Here is a 23,274-nt window from a genome sequence, read left to right on the forward strand (position 1 = left end):
TTGAGAGCACCTTTAAAGAAAAACTTGCTACGATGTTTGTTTTTCTGCTAAGGAATTGTTTAAACTCAAGTCTTTATAGCCATTATAGTGAGGTACAATTGATTTTATTTTTCACAGGCACAACGGGTCACTGGCCAATGGGGACAAAGGTCGCAGAAGAAGTCGTCTGGCTCTTTACAAGAGACCCAAAGCCAACGGGGTCAAACCTGATGTTATCCACAATGTCTCAACTCCTTTGGTGTCAAAGGTAAGAAATCAGCTTGTTATACTATTAAGTAATTCATATCATTGAATTGTCACTGATCTGAGCAAAAAATAAGTTACAATAAAAATATGTATATACTGCTCAAAACATTAACCTGATATTTTCAAACATCCACTCAGTTAAACTTCTGGGATATTGATCTAATCAATAGTAGCAGCAGGGCTTGTTGATCAGTTTCACCTTCTGCTGGTTAAATACATAAAGGATCATGAGGGAACGAGAAATGGGAGGGAAACAGCTGGAGATAATCAGACACGACGAGACAGAGGAAGCAAAAGAGGGGGAGAGGGGGCGAGAGAGGGCGAGAGAGGGCGAGGGAGCACAAGAGAGGGAGAGGGGGCGAGAGAGGGCGAGGGAGCACAAGAGAGGGAGAGGGGACGAGAGAGGGCGAGGGAGCACAAGAGAGGGAGAGGGGACATGAGAGGGCGAGGGAGCACAAGAGAGAGAGGGGGATGAGAGAGGGCGAGGGAGCACAAGAGAGGGAGAGGGGACGAGAGAGGGCGAGGGAGCACAAGAGAGGGAGAGGGGACGAGAGAGGGCGAGGGAGCACAAGAGAGGGAGAGGGGACGAGAGAGGGCGAGGGAGCACAAGAGAGGGAGAGGGGACGAGAGAGGGCGAGGGAGCACAAGAGAGAGAGGGGACGAAAGAGAGCGAGGGAGCACAAGAGAGGGAGAGGGGACGAGAGAGGGCGAGGGAGCACAAGAGAGGGAGAGGGGGCGAGAGAGGGCGAGGGAGCACAAGAGAGGGAGAGGGGGCGAGAGAGGGCGAGGGAGCACAAGAGAGGGAGAGAGGGCGAGAGAGGGTGAGGGAAAGAAATGATGGAAACATGGACAAAGTTTCCAGACAGTGGAGGCATGGAATGAACATGAGAAGAACAAGGGGACAGAAAAGCGACACGAGACACAAGGACACACACAGGCACATAAACAAACACACAGAGAGGGACACAGAGGACAAAGACACAACGGGAACCTAAACGGACGAGAAAGTCAAACAGAATCAAGTCAAAACTACTAAATGAATCTTAAATAATACAAGAAAACTCAAAACACTGGGTCAGAACCATGACAACATGAACGGTTTTAAAGGTGGAGCCCACTGATATTTACCTTCCCCCTCAGTTTTTGACCAGTGTCGTGTATTTGAGGTGTTTATTTATGGGGCCATTATGCCCAAACACCATATTAGGCATGCTTTTTTATTTGAAAAGCCCGAAGAACCGCCTCCCCTCCTTTTTTGTCTTGGGACGCAGGCAGGCTGAAATGGCTGTTTTTCCATCTTTGCATCAGCCAGCCTCCAAAGTGGTACCCCAAACACTGTAACTCCCTCCGTCCAACAGCACACTTCTTTGGGTTGGCCATGAGCCCTGCACGCGTCACGGACATCTAGGTAGGCAGCAGCAGATCCAGTTGTGGACGTAGCACCTGGTCCATGAGGCGCTGGAAAGTGGCTCAGAGCAAGCTGAACTGAAGAGTGAGGAATTGGCACGACCCATACCTCCAGTAGCCCTTGGTTAAATCCAGCATCATAAAACAAACAGCAGTGCCCAACCAGTCCAGGAGCTCATTGACCCGGGACATGGGATAAGCATCAAACTGTGAGACTTCGTTCACCTTGCGGTAGTCAACACAGAACCATATAGACCCATCTCTCTTTATTACAGGGACTATGGGGCTTCTATTACTCCCAGCTTCAGCATTTCAGCCAATTCCTTTTACACAGTTTGTGTCTTGTGCTCAGGTAACCTGTGGGGCCGTGAACACACCGTCACACCAGGCTGCACGCCAGATTCATACAGCCGGGCAAAGTAGAGAACACATCTGTAAATCACTGTTGCAACACAGCAACATCCACTCTCTGGGCCACAGGCGTCAGTCTATGCATTTTTCACTTATACCCTAATTTCACCAGAACCAAGGGATATTTATGAATGTCCCCACACACACACCTACCCTCCACCCGCTCTGTGCCCAGCAGTGCGCCTGGGGGAACCAGGGTCTGCCTACAGCCCGAAGCCACCATAGCATGGAGTATACCTGCCTTGGAACTAGTGTTGGTGAAGTTACTTGAAAAAGTAATCAGTAACTAATTACTGATTATTTCCCCAAAAAAGTAATCCTGTTACTTTGCTGATTACTTATTTTCAAAAGCAATTAGTTACTTAGTTACTTTTTAAAATTTACAACCTGAATAGGTAATAAAGCAATTTTACTTTTTCTGCATAATCCATCATATAAATGTAATCAAATGAAAACATTTAAAACTTGTTTTATTAGTTTTAATCTTTTAACTTTATGCATCAAGCAAAAATTAAATTATATGCAACATTCTCTGACTGGAATAAATTTGTTTACCATTTAAACCTATTTCCTGCATAAATAAAATATGTTGTTGTGTTTACACTCAGTCTTTCAAATAGATGCAAGTAAAACACAGCAGAAAATAAATAAAATCAAAGACTCAGCGGTCCTGTTGCTCTATTTTCACCTGTTTAGCAGGAGTAGGGCAGGTGGAGGTTTACCCTGGTGCAGGTGTGCCGCGGCGGTCATGTCAGTGGAGGGATCCGGGAGTTTCTCTGTGAATTTCACATTCCTGTGGCAGCGTGCTCAGTGCTTGCTCGGAAGTTTCTGTATTTTTTTTGCTGTAAAAAGAAGTTTTCTTCCAACGCAGTGAACAGCAGACACTAATGTTTTTGTCACTTTTTATGGAATCAAACTCAAAGTAACGTCAGAACTTCCACGCTTTAAACACTGCGTGGTCATACTCTCTCCCGCACTCATTACATTATCCATTTTTGATCTGCACACAGCTGTAGCGCATTGCTTGTAACGCAATACTGCCCATCTCTTCTTGGAACCTTACCGGCGATGCGGAACAGCGACGAAGTTTTCCTTGTCATAAGAGTTTGGTGTGCTCCACACCAACTGTACATGGTATAAAAATATTAATAGTAGGACAGCAAGAATTAATAACAAACAAGAGGAGTATATACAAAACAGGAAGAAGGCACACAATAGAAAGGCGCACAATAGAAAGGCGCACAACAGAGGACAGGACCACATTACAGGACAATTGCAAAGTGTTTGAAAGTAGCTCAGTGGACTGAACATCGAGTCCATGTGTGAACGGTCTGAGTTATGAGGGTTAGTCAGACAGTGGCTCTGATTGTTGGGTGGGTGGGCAGGGGTGGGGTGTGGGGGGAGTGTTTGTTTACCGTCCGGATGCACGAGGGGAAGAAGCTGATTTCTGGAGGTGTGGAACCTGATTGACCTGAGGCACCATCCCAACTAAGCCTTGTAGTTGGGAGACTAGCATGGTGGCATGGTTTTATAATGAATTTCCTCAATTGAACCTCAGATGGCTCTCCTGTTGTGTGCCTGACACGTGCAGCCTCTGAGGTTTAAGTGTTGTAGCTAGTGCTAAAATAGTGCTAAATTAATCTTGTGTGTAACTATTGTGTGTAAGCAGACTTGTGAGAAGTCTGTGGTGTGTATGGATATATAGACATGGAGTCAGGACTGTTTCCTGTGGGGCAACTGTACTGAAACGTGAGGGTAACAAATATGCCAAAGTAAATAAATCAGCTAGGGGGCAAATACTTTTCACAGCACTGTATTAGTCCAGGTGCCAGAAGAGTTGAATCGGTCTGTGCAGTAAGCTCGCAGACACAGACCCAGCCAGGCCACAGCAAAGCTCAATAGTATAGAGAGCTTTGTGAAACAGTTGGGGATAGCCCCTTCCTGTCCCAACATGACTGTGCACTAATTTGCAAAGCCAGGTCCATAAAGACATGGATGACAAGTTCGGTGTGGAAGGACCTACCTGGCCTGCATAATTTCCTGACCTTAACCTGAACACTTTTGGGATGTGAGCTAGACTGGAGACAAGCCAGGCCTTGTCATCCAACACAAATGTGTTTATGGAAGAATGTTCAAAAATTCCAATAAACACACTAAACTCTATTATATTAAACCCTGGGACAAGCCCCTCCACCACGATAAGATAGCGATTCGCGGAGGGGTACTGTTAAGACATTTATGTAATATAATTTTAAATAAAGTTATTCTAGTATTCATTCCTTGTCAGGATTCAGACACTTTCTGCCAGGTACTGCAATAACTTCTGCATTGTTTATTACCAGCATTCAGGTTGGGAGGTCACATGACTGTAACCCATGTGAAATACAGGGCTACTAAACCCCTTGTAATTATTTTGAGTTATTGTTTAGTATTGTTATACAGTGGCGCTCTGAAACTATGTATGATGACCTTACATGTTGTGCAAAGGAAGCGCCGTCTGTGTCTTCCTGGTGAGCTCTTTCTAAGGAAACTGGACTCAAACTCTGAGCACAAAGAAACCAACATCTGTCCAGTTATTTGTGTTGGAAAATTTCATTTCATTTTCAAAAGCCTCCTTCTCCACCCACCTAAATGTCTGGGTCTCTGTTGAAGCTGATATTGCACAGATCTTGAGTAGAGGCGCTGCATGATGATGATGATGCTTCGATTGCACAATCCTAAGAATATAGAAATAGATATAGAAAATAACATAGATATAGCAAGATTGCATCTCCCTCCCTTTTTTTACAAAAAATTAGTCTCACTTAGTAGAGAATGAGTTTCTTAAATTGGGCAAAAGCTGGTTTTCAAATTGTTTTGCATTTTGAAATATGCGGGTTTTTTTGGTTATGTCTTGAGATTTAAAAGTGATTATTTTTACGTTTGGATCGCTTCTGTAAATAGTAGCTTAATGCATTAAGAACTAGCGAGCAATAACAGCAAACATTGGCAAGATGTAATGTAACAATTATTGAGCAACACTAATGAGATCAATACAGTAACCTGGACACCCCCAAATGGGAGTTATGTAACGTATGCACCACCTTGAAATTACATATTATCCGAGAAGTTGAAGCTCTTTTCTTTTCCCTCCTGCTTCAGTGAGGTGAGGTTTGGGGCCATTTCCCTGCTTTTCAAGTTTTCTCGACCAGTGCAATTCTTCTTTGATGGTCATCTGGGCACAGGTCTTCATTAAAGCACAGATGCTCCAGGTTTGGGAGCCCTATAGGCACAGGTCCCGCTGTCTTTATAACATGATAATTCAAGTATCTTGCTTTCCATTTTTTTAGCTCAATGTTATTGACTCTCTTGATAGTTTCATATTTTTTTTTCACTTCTTTAATTTCATAGTGGATTAATTCCACTGACTCTTTCACACGATTAATAGCTTACAGGTCATTGCTCTTCATAAAATATACAATTATTTATATACAATTAAAGTGTTTCATGTTCGGTCTTGTACAAACAGCAAACTACTACTTTAGGCCAAAAAGACCTCATTACACTTGGACTCCTCATTAGCAAAGAGAAAGAAAAAAACTGTTTCTAGTTTTAACCTCATCACTCTGCCAAAGCCTTAAAACTTCAGCTGCCATGGCTACAGGCTATTTATTTAACAGTCTTTAATAACCTTACTAACCTGAGCTAATGTAGTCGTATTTCTGATCTGTGCAAGTAAAACTAAGAGGGAAGCTTTGAATGCTCAACTCTGTGATCAAAACCAAATACATTGCAAAAGCAAAATTTATATGCAATGGTTAATATTTAAATCTGCCTTTAGAACATGGTTAATGGCTGCATTAATAATGTAAAACACATACCGTGCTGTCACATTGACAGTAAGACATTAAAGATAGATGCTGTCTGTGTTGTTGTTAATATTATAATTAGTATTAACAACAACACCTGTATGAATCCAAGTGCTGTTGTTGTCTTTAAAAATAGAAAATGCTCTCCAAGTAGATTTTCTGGAGGTCAGTGATGTGATGTGGTTGATGTATAATCTGTTTTCCTTTGGCAGGCACTCAGCAACAAAAGCCAGCACAGCATCTCCTACACACTGTCACGGAGCCACTCTGTAATTGTGGAATACACCCATGACACCAACACAGATATGTTTCAGGTCAGTGTCTACACACACACACACACACACACACACACACACACACACACACACACACGTGTGTGGTTGCCAATTCAACATTTTAGTTTTGTTTCCTGTTGTAGAAAAAGACACTGGACAGTAAAAAATCGTGTAAAATATTGTAACAACGTACCACAAACAGAAGACAGAGCCGTACCACTGGACACTGGTCGGGCTGAAATCTGTTAGCTGTTGAACACCTACCCTCAGATAGTCTTAGCTCGAGGAAGAGTACGAAAAGGAAAATAGTAACTGTAAAAACACAAGCTGAAATTCGATGATATTCATTTAAACTTGGACCTTTCATACCGAGGAACAGTATGACAGATCAAAGGATAGTCGAGGTTTAATAATGGCTACAAGCCTTTATTCAAGCTTATTTATGTCTCTCAGGATGAAAAGGTTTAAAGATGACAACATTCTCCGATGTTCTTTGTCACTGATTGACCTAAATATCACATATTTACAAAATTAAACTAATATTTTGTGTTTTTCTGCTTCAGACTTTAAAGCAGTTGTTATAGATCAACATAAAGCTGGTGAACCAGCAGCAGTTGTTTTCCAGTCTGCAGTCAGACCTGTGTGCCCTCAGCAGCTTGCAGTTGTTTTCCAGCCACCTTCTCTTATGAAGAAGACCCAAACAAAGCCAGGGCTCCACTGTTCTCTATTTAAGGGTCAGATCCATGAGTGGAGTCCCTGCTCCTTCTGAATAACACACAAAAAAAGTCTGCATGTTTGACCTTTTGTGTGGTACAGCCTGGTTCCAGTAACTATTAAAATACTGTTCCTGTCACACATTGTTCTTTTTATAATTAAAACATGCACGAGCCAGGCTCGAAAGCATTTTGTTCGTTGACTCTCACTTTGTTGAAAATCAAAATGCAGCACCACATAGTAAACACAGAGGCGTGTCCGTTGTACATGGACTTGATTGGTTCTCGTGTGGTGCTTTTCTGCTCCGAGCGGTCAAAGTGAAATCACTAACACACACAAGTGTTGTACTACTTTATGTATTTGGTCAAATGTTACTGAAAACTGGCTTCTGCCATTCAAAACGTATGGACCGATTCTTATTGGTTAATCCAGGTCTCACCATTTTTCAGAATAATCATCTTTGTGCTGGTGTTACACTTTCCACATCTGCCTGGCAACTAAGTAAATCAATTCAGTCTTGCTATTATTGTAGGGCCAGATTGTTGGCCTGTTCTTCCTTTACACAGTGAGGTCTATAAAGTTTTACTAAAATCACACAGCTGACAAAAACTGAAGGAAGAAAAAATGAGCTGGAACATATGATTATCTTCTAGAGGATTCTTCACCCGACTGATGCTTGTATGCAAATAATTGCACATATTTCTAAAACATGTACAATAAGACTGCACTGGAGTGTCTTTGTATGGTCTCAGTGGTCCCTCTCTCTCGGTTCTCTCAGATTGGCCGGTCCACAGAAAGCATGATTGATTTTGTGGTGACGGACACAGCCGGCAGCAGTGGTCAAGTTGGGGGTGCGGTGGGGGAGGGCGGAGGCCAATCAGTTCAGAGCACCATCTCACGATACGCCTGCCGCATCATGTGTGAGCGCAGCGCTCCCTACACCGCTCGCATCTACGCCGCTGGCTTTGACTCTTCCAAGAACATCTTCCTGGGGGTGAGTGTTCCCTCCCACGTGGGTGACAGGCATCGCTTGGTACGCGCCACTGGTAACCATAGCAACCACGGTAGTTTGACAGAAGGGATGTGGTTGTTCCACCCACGTGTGACATCAGAGCTGCAAGAATGCATGTCTGTTCATGTGATGGAGCTGCATGAAAACGTGAAGGTGTGTGTGTGTGTGTGTGTGTGTGTGTGTGTGTGTGTGTGCGTGTGTGTGTGTGTGTGTGTGTGTGTGTGTGGGAGTTAATAGTTGTTACTCATGAGTTATGAAAGAGACTTTGGTCATGTGTTTAATCTTTAGTCAGTAAACAGATCACAGTTCATAACATTTCTGATCCAAATTAATATTCGGTGCTGTGTTTAGTGTCTTACAGCTGAGTTCATCACTCCCTGCAGACAACAACAGCAGACAGTGATGCAGGGCAGCAGCAGCATATTTTGCAGCATGTATGGTCTGACTATAGTAGTGGGAAGTTTAAATCCTGCATTTAAAAGTGGAGAGGACGTCTTTCTCCTCTCCTGTGGCTGGTCTCATGGGACAGAGAGTTAAAGGCTCTGTCCCATGTAAAGTATTGAGAGCTGCAATAAGGTCTGTTGGGCCAAGCACAGATATCAGTCCACTGTCTGATACCAAGATCACTGTGTTGTTTCTGCGCTGTGAATCCTGACTGAAATTATGCAAACGATCACAGAGCCCATTTAGATCAACTTCTTCAAACAGCTTAATTATATCTACCTTATAAACCTGTGGTACCTAACTTATTAATAACAACAAACTCATCTACGCTTTATTTAGAGGCAGAACTTTTTTAAAGAGTTTTACAGGGATGGGGTCTTGTGCATTGAACGGCAGTCTGCATAAAGTAGCCCAGAGAGATCAACGGGAGAGAAGTGCTCTGTAAAGTATCAGCAGTTTCTGAAGCAGTTTGACTTGTTAACAGATGTGACTCGAGGCGGCCGTGGTTACAAAGTTACTGAAGTCATCACTACTGCTAAAGCAAAACGATGCTCAAAAGTGCTGCGACTCTTTGTCAGCCAGGCTAAAGTATTGAAAAGCAACATAGTGTCCTTCTGCTTTTCCCTTCATCAGTAACTAGTAACTATTACTAGGTTTAAAGGAGGTTTCTGAAACAGTTACAGTCTCTCTGCGCTAAGTGAAATCCTGCATTTGAACACCATTTGTTTTGGGATGTGACAGGAAGAGACAGTATAGCAAGTAGTTTGCCTGAACTAGCTTGCAGGCGTTTCTTCATTTATTATAATACTGTACTCACCAAATGAAATAATCTATACACGTTATGGTTCCATACAACAGTTTTCTACTCCGGACTCATCACACACTGGTGCCTTTGACTCCCTAAACACGTAGTCTGCAAACCTGTGGATAAGTTCACCAACTAAACCACTTTTTATATCTCTGGGTGTGTTCTCACCCTCAAAGATATGCATGTTAACTTAATTAATTCTAAATGAACTGCAAATCTGAGACAGTTGGTGGGAAATCTGACTTCCACAATATATAAACCCAGATATGAGCTATCTGGGGATATTTTTTCAAATTAGCCTCCGGTTGTTAGTTTCCCATACTGTATTTGAAATATTCCTTCCTTTCTAAATGTTGATAAAATCTTAAGAACCGTAGCAGAAGCAGGGGGGGACAATTTAAAATGTGACACCTCTGTGCTAAGAGTACCGAGGAATGATAATAAGAGATTCATTGACAGCCCTGACAACGTGGCTATCAGAACTAAATTTCTGGACTGCTTTTCTACTCTGAGCACTCAAAGTGCTTTACACAGACAGAAGTATAATATTGTACGGAGCAGATGTTGTCTTTTCATTCATATTTAGCAGCTTTGTTGTTTGTTACTGTTGCCTTTCCGTCAGATCAAAGCTGTGTGGTTAGTCCCGTCTGACCTCTGGCATCAACAAGATATCTTCAGCCAGTATTGCTGCTAACTGGATATTTTCTCATTTCTCTGTCAGCAGAGATGGATGTGCAGGTCAGCAGTTTCAGAAATAATTAGACCAAACACTTCTGGCACCGACCAACGTGCCACATTCAAAGTCACTTAAAGCACCTTTTTACCATTTAGCATTTGGCAAAGCCTGACCAGAGATTATAGCCCTGCACACTTCAGAATTCATCCTGCTCCTTTAATCAGCAGTAACATAAACACTGAATCTAGTTTCACTGTCAGCCATACAATCCATGTTATGATGATGCACGCTCAATCGTCCAGGTAAGTAAATCTCCAAAAGATCAGTGGGCTTTGATCAGTGGTCATGAGAATCTGCATAATTAAGATTAAGGAACTGACCTCCCAGCCCATTGTTCCTTCAGTGGGCTGGTTTCAGTCATTATGCAAATGTCCTGTTTATAAGGTTGAAACCTGCAGTCAGCTGAGACTGAAGGAGTCACCTGGATGATGACGCTACGTCCAGATGAACAGGATCAACCTTTGGAGATGATCCATGTCATAACACTGTCTCCACTGTGTTTGGCAGATGAAGATGTATGAATCTGAACCTACTTCCTTTCCTTCTCCATCATTGTGATACAAGTTTGTTTCATCTGTTCAAAGAATTTTTTTCCAAGCCTAAGGAGGCTTTAAATGTTTTCTGGCAAAGTCTATGTGGAGTGAATAAGGCACCCAGTGTTTTGAGCCATTTTATTTACATCACAACACCCCAACCCCCGAGTCCCCGTGTTTTTAACTGGGCGGGCGTGATTAAGGATGCCGTGCAGGTGTGTCCCCCCTCCCTGCACGGCACCGCAGGCCACGCCCCACCACAGTCTAATTTGGCCTTCCTGTTTTGAGTGTAACACCTAGTTTGCGCCTTGTTGTTGTGCATATTTACATTCATGAAGCGGCTGTTGATTGTGGACTTGAAAATATTATGAAGGAAAGAAATCTACAGTCATTTAATTTAGTTTGTATTGACTCGACCAGCTAGATAGAGAGAGAGAGTTTATTCATCCCACGGGGAAATTGTTGTGTTACAGCAGGTGATAAAGAATACAAATAAACAAGAAATAAACAACATAGTTAAAACAAAAGTGGCACAGGCACCTGTTAATGGTCTCATATATGATGACAGTGTAGCAGATGAACAGCAGCTCCTGTGGCAGGTTGAACTCTGAGTTGCAGTGCGTACAACCTCTGCTGGGCCTTCGTCCCGACAGACTCTATATGTGAGGACCAGATTGTGTGTACAGGCAGATCCCAGGAATCTGAAGTGAGAGTATTTTTGAGGATGATAAGACGATGATGGTGGGAAGGTTTCTCAGAAAGTCCATGGTCATCTCCACAGTCTTGAACAGGCTCAGCTCCAAGTACTTCTGACTGCACCAGTCCACCTCCCATCGGTACACGGACTCGTCACCATTCTGGATCAGAACAATTGATGCTGGTGTCAGCCACTAACTTCAGGAGAATGATAGATGGCTCTCCGGAGGTGCAGTCATTAGTGTAGAGGGAGAAGAGCAGCAGGGAGAGAGCACACCCCTGGGACAGGCTGAAATGCTCCTCAGCCTCACCTGCTGCTGCCTGTCCGACAGGAAGCTGGTGATCCACTGATAGGTGGAGATGGGCACAGTAAACTGGGGAGCTTTCAGTGGAGGATTAAAGGTTAACCTGAAGGCCAAGACATAATGGCTTATATCCCAGGTTGGTCGAGGTGTTGCAGGACATAGTCAAGTCCCATATTGACTGCATCCTTGGCCAGTCTGTTTGCCCAGTAGGCAAACTGGACAAACAGGGGGTCTGTGATGTCCCTCAGGTGGCTCAACACCACTCTTTCAAAAGACTTCATAACCACAAATGTCAGGGCGCCAGGCCTGTAGTCATTTAATCGTATCATGGTGGATTTCTTTGGGATGATGGTGCAACTGCAGAGACCTGTTAAAGATGCAGCTGAAAATGGTTGATCAGCACAGACTTTCAGGCAGGAGGGGGACACGCCCTCGGGTCCTGCAGGCTTCCTGGTCGTCTGTCTTTGGAAGAGCAGAAAGAGCAGACACAGGAGGAAAAGGACAACGTAACATAATCTGACATCTACAATAATAAAAGTCACTTTTAATTAAAGATACCATTTGAGATATGATAAGATGAGATCAGGGATAACTAATATATTTAAACTGATGGACATAGTGTAGAATCTACATGGTAACTTACAACATCACAACCCTGCGTCCTGACCGTCCACTTAACCCGAAGTGCACTTCACCAGAACTGTAACTACAGGTTTGGTCGACGCAGCAACAACTGAAGGAAGGTTACATCATAAGTTACTAAGTAGATTTCCTGCAGAAGTCTAAGTCAGGCATAAATCAGGCCCTAAATGTTACTTTTTCTTTAAAATGCCAACATTTATATGAAAGTAATATTTTTCACAGGCTGTTCTGTGTTTTATTTACCTCCATAAAACACTGTTGTTAGAACACGCTGTGGCAAGTGTGCACATTTTGTAGTCCATCTACTGTATCCCTGCCTGCACCCCCTAAGGAAACAAACCCCTCCAAACACCTGGGTCATTAAAATCATGGCCGTGCTCTCCTCCAGCTCTAGGACTGTGTTGATCTCACAGACTGGTCCATCTTTGGAGAGCAGGAGCTGGAGACCTTCACTCAGGCTGTCCTGTGTGTACAGAATGTGACAGAGGCCAAAGCAACTGGTGTGGAGCACCCAATAAAGGCTTATTCTATTTTATTCTATTCTATATTGTACTTTCAACACGGCGGACATCTGGCGTCACATCTGGCTGTTCTCTTTTCCTAAGTCCATATTGATTCTCCTATCCACTAAAAGAGGTTAGGAATAGGACATAGGAGGTACTTTTGGAACGCACCCCTAGTTTCTGATGAGCTGTGAAACTAGCGCAGCTTTGATAACAGCCGACTGTGGCAGTGACATAAAGGCTGGATGCCAATAGGTGAGGAGCTTTATGTAAGCGCTGTGTGGGGTGAAAGGAGAAAGAGCTTGATTTACTTTGGTACACTCTTCATTTCTGTCTATTTTTAGCCAGATTATGCACTGTAAATATAAATGAGGCCCAATGACACCAACCTGTGTAAATAGAAAATTATAAAACTCCACGAAATATGAACACAAGGACCTTGGATCCAGTTTTGTATTGGGAACCAATACATTAGGTTAAAAATGATCCACGACCTGTTTCATGCATCTTACTGTGATGTTTTTAGTGAAAAATAAACAGAAATATTTTGTTTTCAAGTCCACAAAAGCCTTTCTAAGCTAAATTACAGTCAGAATGAGGAACGCAGCTCTTTATGCTTAATAAAGGTTATTTTTATTGTATGTAAAATAGTTTTAAGTTGGGAACTCTTAGTGTGCTTTTCAAAGTCATCATCAAAGCCCAGCATCTCTGTGCTTTAGTCAGTGCACTGGTCTACACTGAGCTAGCAGAAGGCAAACGCAGCCATAGCTGCTTCCTTACTAACCATCTCTAACAACGGCCTCCAGCACCTCACAGTCTTCACCTTAACCTGACTATCTGCCTGCTCTGTGTGTGTCCATGTGGGGAATCTAAGGAGCGGGCTGCCAAATGGAGAACATCAGACGGCCTGATGGATGGTCTGACTACCAATGGTGTGCTGGTCATGCACCCAGCGGGCGAGTTTGTGTCTGAGCCGGCTCCTGGGGTCTGGAGAGAAATCTCAGTCTGTGGCAATGTCTTTGCACTGAGGGAGACACGCTCAGCCCAGCAGAGAGGAAAACTGGTAAGAAAGCAGCTGATGTGTTTCATGACTTCATGTGGATACAAGTGTCCAAACTACTGAGCCTGACTTAAAAGCTTAAAATTGCAGGGCTTTCTTTTGATGATTGATTCATCACAGACTGCAAAGCTAAACAATATCAAAAGCTACGAATAACTGTATTTAAAGAGTCTGTATTTAAAGATCCTGTTGTGTTTTTTTTTATTAATATTTCAAAAAGGAGGAAAGACGTCCTCTCAGCAGTATTAGCTCCTGATGTGTGTTTGAGTGCAATTCTTTAAATGGGATTTCGTGTTGCTGAGCTGCAGTTAAACTGCAGTTAAGCTATTCTTTAAACCGTGCAATAATGTAAAGCCCATGTAAAGGCCCGTGGCCACAAGGACCAAACAAAAGAAAAGAAAAACGTCAGTATACTCAGTATACAGTCGTACAGCACAGTCTCTCTGACATTTAATTAGGAGGCAATGATTTGGTTGGCTTCTCTGTTATCACAGAAATATCGAGTCGAATAATAAACTCGACTTAAACTAAACTAAACTTAAATTTAGGTCTTGGTTGACTTTATACAAACATTTCTTGGCCCAGGATAAACATCCAGTTTTTCCCAGCATGTGGATGATTTTAACTCCAGTAACAGTTTCAGCTGATTTACAAAGAAAAACGTTCTGAGGAAATAGACCAAAGCTGGACGAACACAGTGTCATAATTCACCACTACTTCCTTTGTTTGAAACATTCAAGCTGTTGGCTGCACACCATCCTGTAATGATGAATGAAATCTTATTTTTCAGTCCATTTCTGGGGCCTGCTGAATAATCTAAATCTAGATAATCTAATATAAAAGCTAATCTAATAATCAAAATGATTACAGAAGGTATACAAGTTAAGTAAAGCAGTCAAAGACGAACTGCAGCTTAAGGACGGTGACCTTAGACCATCACTAGAAATAATGGAAATAGTCAAAGTAACTAGGAAGCATTGAAAGAAAGATGCAAATATAAAAACAATAAATGCATAAACACAGAGTTTTCTTTGTCTTTTGAGTAAATAAATTTAAATGTGACTGAATATTTTTTTCTGCCTGTGTTCAGACATCTGCTGACTTGTTGCTTCGTCGAGACATAAACAAACAAAGCTGCTGTCTGGTTCTACACATCAGCGGTCTCCAACCTTTTCTACGCCACGGACCGGTTTAATGTCAGACAATTTTTTTACGGAGCGGCCTTTAAGGTGTCGCAGATAAATACAACAACATGATACGACCGAGACAAAAACTGTGGTACTTTGTAAATATAATAATAAATCTGAATTCACTGTGTAACTTTATGAGCAGCTTCCTCCTGAAATGCGCCAACAACACTGAGAGCAACATCATAATGCTTTTTGGTCGCTATGGTAACGTGTAAATATTTCTTTCAAATTAAGACACACAACTACAACACAGGAAAAGATGATAAAATCCTGAAAACCCTAAATTTCACACCCGAGCCTCAACTCTCACAGCCCGGTACAAACAACTCACAGCCCGGTACTGGTCCCCAACCCGGGGATTGGGGACCGCTGCTCCAATGCTGTACACTCCATAGATTGCTACATCCCATCTCAATCCTGCAGAGGTTTTCTAGTTTAAGAAAATTCCCAAAATTCCAGGAATACGAAAAATGATTTTGCCTGGTTCCGTTTCTGATAATGATGCTTTCCTTGCTTCGTATCTACACTCACATTTTCCTTTTTCTGTTCTGCTCTGAAGGTTGAAAATGAGTCAAACACACTCCAGGATGGTTCACTGATTGATCTGTGTGGAGCAACCTTGCTGTGGAGGACCCCCCCCGGATTGCGGCATACTCCTACTCTCAAACAGCTGGAGTGCCTTCGACAGGAGCTGAACGCTGCGAGGCCTCAGTGTCCTGTGGGCTTCAACACGCTGGCCTTCCCCAGCCTGGCCCAGCGCGAGATTGTCGACAAGAAGCAACCCTGGGTTTATGTCAACTGCGGTCACGTACACGGCTATCACAACTGGGGCTACCGGAAAGAAAAAGGGCCCCCCGGCCCCGGAGGCACAGCACCTGCCGGCACAGGTGAGAGGGAGTGCCCTATGTGTCGAAGAGTAGGCCCCTACGTGCCCTTGTGGTTGGGCTGTGAGGGGGGATTGTACCTGGACGCTGGGCCACCCACTCATGCTTTCTGCCCCTGTGGTCATGTTTGCTCAGAAAAGACAGTAGCAGGGTGGAGCCAAATCCCATTGCCCCACGGCACTCATGCCTTTCATGCTGCCTGCCCTTTCTGTGGTACCTGGTTGACAGGAGAGCAGGGCCACATCAAACTCATCTTCCAGGGGCCCGTTGATTGAAGCTGAGAGAATTCAGTGCGGGCAGATTGACTAAGGACCTGCTGACTAAAGACTGTGTGTGCTGACATGATAAGCTGAAAGCAACTTGCAATAGTACATACCAAGGCTTCACATGGAATATGAAGTGTATGGAGAGTATGTAAAATAAATTGTGTTGAAAACAACATGTCTTCATCTTTTTTTTCCTGTGTCAGCATTCTAATAGCCAGACTGCTGCTCGCATCCATGTAGGATGCAGCTGGTAAACAGTACAGCCAGGGGGCGCCAGAGGGAGAAAAGGGTCCATGGTTGACAGGAACGCTAGAAAACAGCAGAACAATCTATTAGTCTTTTTTTTAAGATAAAAAAAGACAGAAATGATAAACCTAAAAGAGACAACTGGACACTAGAAATGTGTCTAATTGCAGGCGGCCCCTTGGAAAATTACATTTTAAAAAGATATCCAAAGGATCATTTAAGTCATATTTGCCAATACTTAATTATTTCAATTATTTTGTCCTAAACGTTATGCAGCCGTCTGCCAGCAGTTGGCGCAGCATTGTTGAAAACAACATACATCTGTTAATCTAGGCCTGATCGTTTTGTAAACGCTACTGAAAAAGCTGCTGAAATGAAGGTGGACGGGCTTCTCCCAGAGTGTCAGGAGCTCAGCCATTCGGGGGGGGGGGGGGGGGGCAGAGTAGAGGAGGAGGCCCCAGGATAGACCTGGGACGCACTGGAGAGATAACATCTATCGGCTGCCCTGGAACACCTCGATGTTTCCACAGATAACCTGGAGCTGGAGGCAAGAGGGAGGTCTGGGCTTCCCTGCTGCTGACCCACAACCTGTCTTCAGAGAAGAGGAAGAAAAAGGATGATTTATTGTTTTGTTATTTTAGATTTTAAGTTTTGTTGAAGTAGTTATTAATTTTCAAACAGCTCGCATCATTCATAATGCTCAAGCTGCGCCACACTTTTCAATTGCAATTTATGAGTTTTTCAAATGTTAATTTGTCGTATTTTAGTAATCCGTGAACATCTTCTATAGCAACACGTTTTCATATTTAACATCAGGTTATTTAAGTGTTGTCTTCCTCGCTGTCTGGAGTATAACGTGTGATGTTGATAATGCACGATGCGAGGTGCCACACATTTATTCATTCTGTGATTAATGGTTTAAAATGCCTTTGTTAATAGTTTTTGACATTTTCCGTTAAAGCAGTTGTCAAGTGTACCTATATATCTGAGTGTTAACTTAGTGTAACTTTTAATTTCTTTTTAATTTCTCCATATCTCTACATCATATATCTAATAATGTTATTATTAAAAACATTAAAATGTAAAAAAAAAAAAAAAAGATTTGCAGATATCTCATCAGTTTTGCACAAAATCAAAACATCAAAGCAAAATTTTGATCAATTTCTGCACAGTATCATATTTTTAGAGTCAGCATGGTTTACAATATTAAAGTTCTGGGGCCCAAAGTTGGATTTTTTTCCCCCCACAGGGCCCCAAATCCTTGGCCTTGTGTCAAAAAGTAAGAAATTATAAATTAACTGTGATTAACCATATTAAAGAAAACTTGAAGGCCAATTACATCACAGCAAGGCGACAAAGGAATAATAAACACATAAATGAAAATAAAAATTTTAAGATTAAGCTCCAACAATCAATTAATATAGAAACCAGAGTAATAACAAAGTACAAACAAATATCAACAATTTTTTCATCAAATAATTAAGTAAGAAGAATAAACAACAAAATAATGTAGTAAGAAAGTAAAAAGAAGATAAAATAGTGATGATAATATAAAACAATAAATAACAAAAACAAGGTAAAAGGTGAAGTTGAGATAAATAATGATAAATTAAAAGTAAGGAAACACATACATAATAGCAAAATAAAAAAGTTACATTTCAACTCCTGGCATGATACATTTTACCAAAGGACTCGATTAAAGTGGCTTATTGGCAGTGTTGGGAAGGTTACTTTTAAAATGTATTCCATTACAGAATACAGAATACATGCCCCAAAATGTATTCTGTAACGTATTCCGTTACGTTATTCAATGATAGTAACGTATTCTGAATACTTTGGATTACTTAATATATTATCATGCTTTTTACAACAACGTGAATGTACTATTGCTGTGATTTATTACTGTTACTGAAGGTCCGCGACTCCGAACTGTAGTAAAGGGACCTCTGACTAATACGGCGGGGTCCCTGTCGGCTCGTAGCCGAAAAATAGCTTTACTTTGTTGTGTGGGTCAACTTTTCTTGCGAGAGACAGAGAGAGGCGTTGAAAGACTGCTCCAACGGAACTTATTGTTTTCGGAGGAAAACACGAACACGGTGTACAGTCGAGTCTTAATAGCTTACTTACAACTGGGCTCGTCAGGCACTCTTCTTGGCTGCAGTGGTTATTATTATATTTACATGCTTCCAGCTCCCGTTTTTCCTCGATGACAACTCGTACCTTTCCACTCCCCTTTTTCTCCCTCCTCGCGCTCACAGACCCATAACGTGTATGGCAGTCCATTCTCCCTGCAACACGGACTACACTGCCCATGATGCTACATTCTTTAGAGCTATGCTTGTAGCATTCTGCCTGTTAGCTTAGCACAACAACAACAACGAAAAGGCGCTCTCTCACCCAGGAAACACACAGTCGCAGAGAGAGAGAGAGCGTCGCCCTGTAACCATGGCAACCGTAACCCTGCCGCCTGGAACAACAGAACGTAGCTGTCAAACAAAACCCAAACAGTCCTGACCCGCGACAATATGAAACAGGAAAGTACCGCAGTGTAATCCATTTATTTCAACAAAGTAACTGTATTCTGAATACCACCTTTTTAAACGGTAACTGTAACGGAATACAGTTACTCATATTTTGTATTTTAAATACGTAACGGCGGTACATGTATTCCGTTACTCCCCAACACTGCTTGTTGGTCACAAAGTCAGTGAGAACACAACAATATCAGCAGTGTTTAAACGCCTTATTAGGGGCAACAAACTGAGAAAGTCTGTTTTCATTTGATTTTCTTTTAAAGCCACAGATTCCAATCCTGTGGTTTTATCTTAAAAACCTTCAGTTGCTGAATAGTAAATGACTTCCTGTTGTGAATCACAGATGACCCCTGGCAGAGTATCTTAAACCTGTTGTTACAAACCTGGGTTTTAGGATGGACAGTGAAGTTGGACACTCAAATTAGGGCTACTGTCTAGTCCAGTTTTTATCATTTAAGGCGTTTGGCAAAGCTAAGACCTAATTTACTCAGGCCACATTTTGAACAGTAAGCCATGCTTTTACTTCATCCTCGTTTGGATTACTGTGACGTCTGTATTTTGGAGTTAGTCGGTGTCTTCTCTCTCGTCTGCAGCTGCTCCAAAATGCTGCTGCACGACTTTTAACCAGAACTCGTAAAAGAGAGCTCATAACTCCCATCCTCGCGTCACTCCATCGGCTGCCTGTACATCGTAGAGTTCATTTTAAAATTCTTATGTTTGTTATTAAATGTTTAAACGGTCTTGCCCCACCTTACCTCTCTGAGCTTCTGCATCCTTACTCAGACCCCAGGTTTCTCAGGCCAGCTGACCAGCTGCTCCTGGAGGTACCCAGGTCCAAGAGGGGGCGGGGCCTTCTCTACTGCTGCTCCTAATCTGTGGAGCAATCTAGCCCAGCACATCAGAGAGGCCCCTTCACTGTCCACTTGTGAAACACATCTTAAAACCCATTTTTACTCCTTGGCATATGACACAGCATGACCCTGATTTTGTCGTTTTAATGTAATGTGCTCATTTTATTGTTTTAAATGTCATTTTAATTATCATCTTATTTTATTTTTACCTTTATTTTATTTTAATTTTTTTTTTTACTTATTCAATGTATCATTTCTGTGTGACGTGTACAGCACTTTGTGTTTAGCTGGGAGTCGTTCTGAAAGTGCTGTATAAATAAATGTTTGCTTGCTTCTAATTGTTTGCAGTTGTAAAAAACAAAAAAACACCAGCTATTCTACTTCATCATGTTCAGACACAGGGACTCAGCTCGCTGTGATCTCTGCTACAGTGGATGGATGCCATTTCTGTTCATCACCAGCCTATCTTTTAGGTCTCAACTCGTCATATTTCTTTTAACCTCAGTCATTCACAGCTCTGGTTTGACACATTGTAGCAACATGGCTGCTTTTTGATGTTGCCAAATTGTTGTTGAACATCACCAGCAAGTCCTGTTATCATCTTATTGAATGAAAACTTTATGTTTAAAGAATCACATGCACATGAGTCAAACCGTTACTAACTCTTCTGTTAGCTTAGCTTTTTGTTTCCAGTGGCGCCCAACTTGACCACACCCCCTGTCTTCATGCCAAAGGAGGTAATTACACATGTATAACTTGTTATGTCACGGAGCTAGCTGAGGTGTAGTCCACATGGTGTAATGAAACTATAAATGTTACAACTTGTCTATGTCTTGGACCCAGACCAGTCTCGTTCCTTCACAGTGTGTCTTGTGTAACTGAGTGGATGTCTCATGTTGTGACCCAGGTCTTGGAACTCGTCTGCACACTCCACTCTTTGTGGTGGTGCGATGGGTGCTGCCACAGACTCTGTGGTGCTCCGGGGCGTTGACACGCTGGCCCCGGGCCGGCCTTCTCCCTGCTATCACGGGTTGTGGGGTATAAAGGGAGCCTACTGAACCAGTCATTCACTGTACTCTACCTCCCAGTCTTACCTGTCCCAGCCCTCCCTCCTACCCATGCCTTCATGCAACACGTCACTCACACACTCGTGGTTTTGATGGGGTTTCGTGCTTCACATGGGGTGTATGTAAGGCCACTCGTGGGTTTTCTGGCTGTTCTGCACAACGGCCCCCACTTCCTTTTTTAATTACACTCGAGCCATCATGGTTTCCAACACACACACACACACACACACACACAAATACAAATTGAGGTAACCGTGGTACTATAGTACTGTTCTCCTTGTAATTATGGCTCTTTATGGGGCATTAACTGCGGGGCCATTAGATTTGTCTGACAGATACAGAACAGAAATAACAGGAAATAACAAAAAGGTTAATTTCTTACAGGCAATACTACATTTGTTAAACAAGAGTCGTGCACAAAGAGTAAACCACTAAGAAGGACATAGTGATTGTCTTTTCAATATACTTTAAATCAATCAATAATGAATTCAGAAATATGACAAACATGAACATGTGCAGTAGTAATAAGGCCCATAAATAGGCCTAATAAAGCACATTGTTGTAAAATGCAATGTGAATGCTGCGAATGCCTGAAATGCTTAAAAATATTTGAAATATTCAAAGCTGAACTTGCTGAATGACTTGATGTTATCAAAATATCAGCCAGCTTAACAGTAAAAACCAAAGTATCAAAATGGAAAATGTGCTAAACAAAACTAAAAAGCACAAAAACTGAGAACTAACTACAGATCGTCAAAACAAAGAAGTGCTGAAACAAATGCTCAACAAGAGAGAGAAACAAATTCAGTGTGAATTCATTTATTAACAGGAACACAGTGGAAAGTAATCATATTATTTGGATTGTCGAACTGATTGATGGTAGGAACTACTTCTTGTATCACCTCTCAAGCATAATGAATGTTTTTGTGTGCACAGTCAGAGGCATGTACCCTACTAATCGCACAATTACAAGCTTAGCAGATAACCTCAGGTTTAATCATGGGTTTCAATGTCAAGGTGAAGGTAAAACAGTGCATCTAAGCCCTGTGGCTTACTGAGCTTACACAACATTTGCAAGATTACTTACCATTTAATTTCTGTTTTTTTAATTGTTGCTCTCACACCGCCACCAGGGCTGCAGCTTCATTATGTCTGACTCCTCTCATGTCGTAATGATAGACCTTTTATACTAAGAAGCACAGCAAGCCAACATTACAGGGCATATAACACCCAGGCCACAGACTGCAGGTGTTGTTCCTGAGATATGCTGAAGCCACTCGCCTAGCTTGGGTCCACCAAGTGCAACAGTGCAATACTCCTGTTACCTTCATCCTCCACATCTTTCCAAGTTCTTCTTTCAACCCTTGGTACTTCTCAAGCTTCTCATGATCCTTCTTCCTGATGTTGCTGTCATTTGGTATAGTTGCATCACTATGGCCACTACTGTCTGCTTGGTTAGCCATCACCAGTTTGCCCGTATCTGGAAGTCCCACCGGATCTTAACTCGGTCATTCTTGACAATCCTATCACGTTTTTTACCTCGGGACATCCAGGCTACACTCAATGCAGATGTTCCTGTACTCTATGCCAGCCACTTGGTTATGGCATACCACGTATGCCCTGCCTGCATCTTGCCTCCGCCTGTTATGTTCTGGATTGTCTCCGGGGCATCTCTGCACAGCCTGCACCTAGGCTCTTACCTGGTGACTACCTATCCTCTCTTCACTACTATCCAACTCGACTTCTACAATCCAGATGGCATTCCAATGTCGCTGACCCTAGAATCAATCAATCCCATTCACTTACAGATCGGTGTTAAGCATCTAGAGGTGGTGGCTAACGATTACTCTATTCTGTGGTTACTATCCATAGTCAGTGATCTTACTGAGGGGGTTCAGGCAGAACAGCAATGGAGCCAGAGCATCTCCTAGGTAAATCCCACACTTCATGGTGACTTTTGTGCAACTGGCTTCAAACTGGCCTCTAGTGTCGTTCACCACATTCCAGACTCCTGCCAGAGAGAACGCCATGGATGGTTCGGTGGAGCTGGTTCATCCTCCTGGCTTCCATCTTTTCTATCTCTTCAAGTTTATCTTAAAACCAAGCATCTCCCTGATCCCAGCTGCCATGGTGGGCTAGCTGCTTGGTTGTGGTGATGGGCACAAGTAGGGATTGTCCATAATGTTGCATTCACATCTTCTTGTCATCCAGGTTTCCAGCTTTGCCTTGATCCCATCTTTCAGGTCAGTCTTTTTTTGTCAGAGTGTGTGTGTGTGTGTGTGTGTGTGTGTGTGTGTGTGTGTGTGTGTGTGTGCGCGCGCGTGTTTAGCAGGGAGAGAGCACCAAAGTGAAAAAGACAGCAGGTGACAGCTGAGCACCTGCTTTTTATAAATAAACATCAAGTGTCTTTATTAAGCCACTAAGCAGCAATAAATGAGTCCAAATAACACAGGAAACAAAATGGGAAGTGAAATAAAGAGAAATGTTTGACATGTATCACATTCAGAAACAAAGACGGTCTCCTTATATTTCCATGGACTACACAGCAGAGCAGGATTCAGTGTCTATAAATGTCTATAAATCAGAATATTAAGAC

The 23,274-nt window shown here is 42.5% G+C and overlaps 1 protein-coding gene across 5 annotated transcripts in view; it reads left to right on the forward strand.

Moving 5' to 3' along the window:
• The window catches only part of peli3 (pellino E3 ubiquitin protein ligase family member 3), a 39,383-nt gene extending 23,230 nt beyond the window's left edge, over nt 1-16,153 (forward strand). For all 5 annotated transcript variants that reach the window (XM_040047156.1, XM_040047157.1, XM_040047158.1 and 2 more), the window contains 5 exons: nt 118-247; nt 6,125-6,226; nt 7,680-7,895; nt 13,455-13,643; nt 15,390-16,153. In XM_040047156.1, the coding sequence (XP_039903090.1) occupies nt 118-247; nt 6,125-6,226; nt 7,680-7,895; nt 13,455-13,643; nt 15,390-15,989 (1,237 nt within the window). In that variant the 3' untranslated portion in view covers nt 15,990-16,153. The remainder of the gene's footprint in view (nt 1-117; nt 248-6,124; nt 6,227-7,679; nt 7,896-13,454; nt 13,644-15,389) is intronic.
• The last annotated feature ends 7,121 nt before the right edge of the window (nt 16,154-23,274 follow it).

The sequence above is a fragment of the Simochromis diagramma genome, unplaced genomic scaffold (assembly GCF_900408965.1).
Source record: "Simochromis diagramma unplaced genomic scaffold, fSimDia1.1 OVJJ01000113.1, whole genome shotgun sequence".
NCBI lineage: Eukaryota > Metazoa > Chordata > Actinopteri > Cichliformes > Cichlidae > Simochromis > Simochromis diagramma.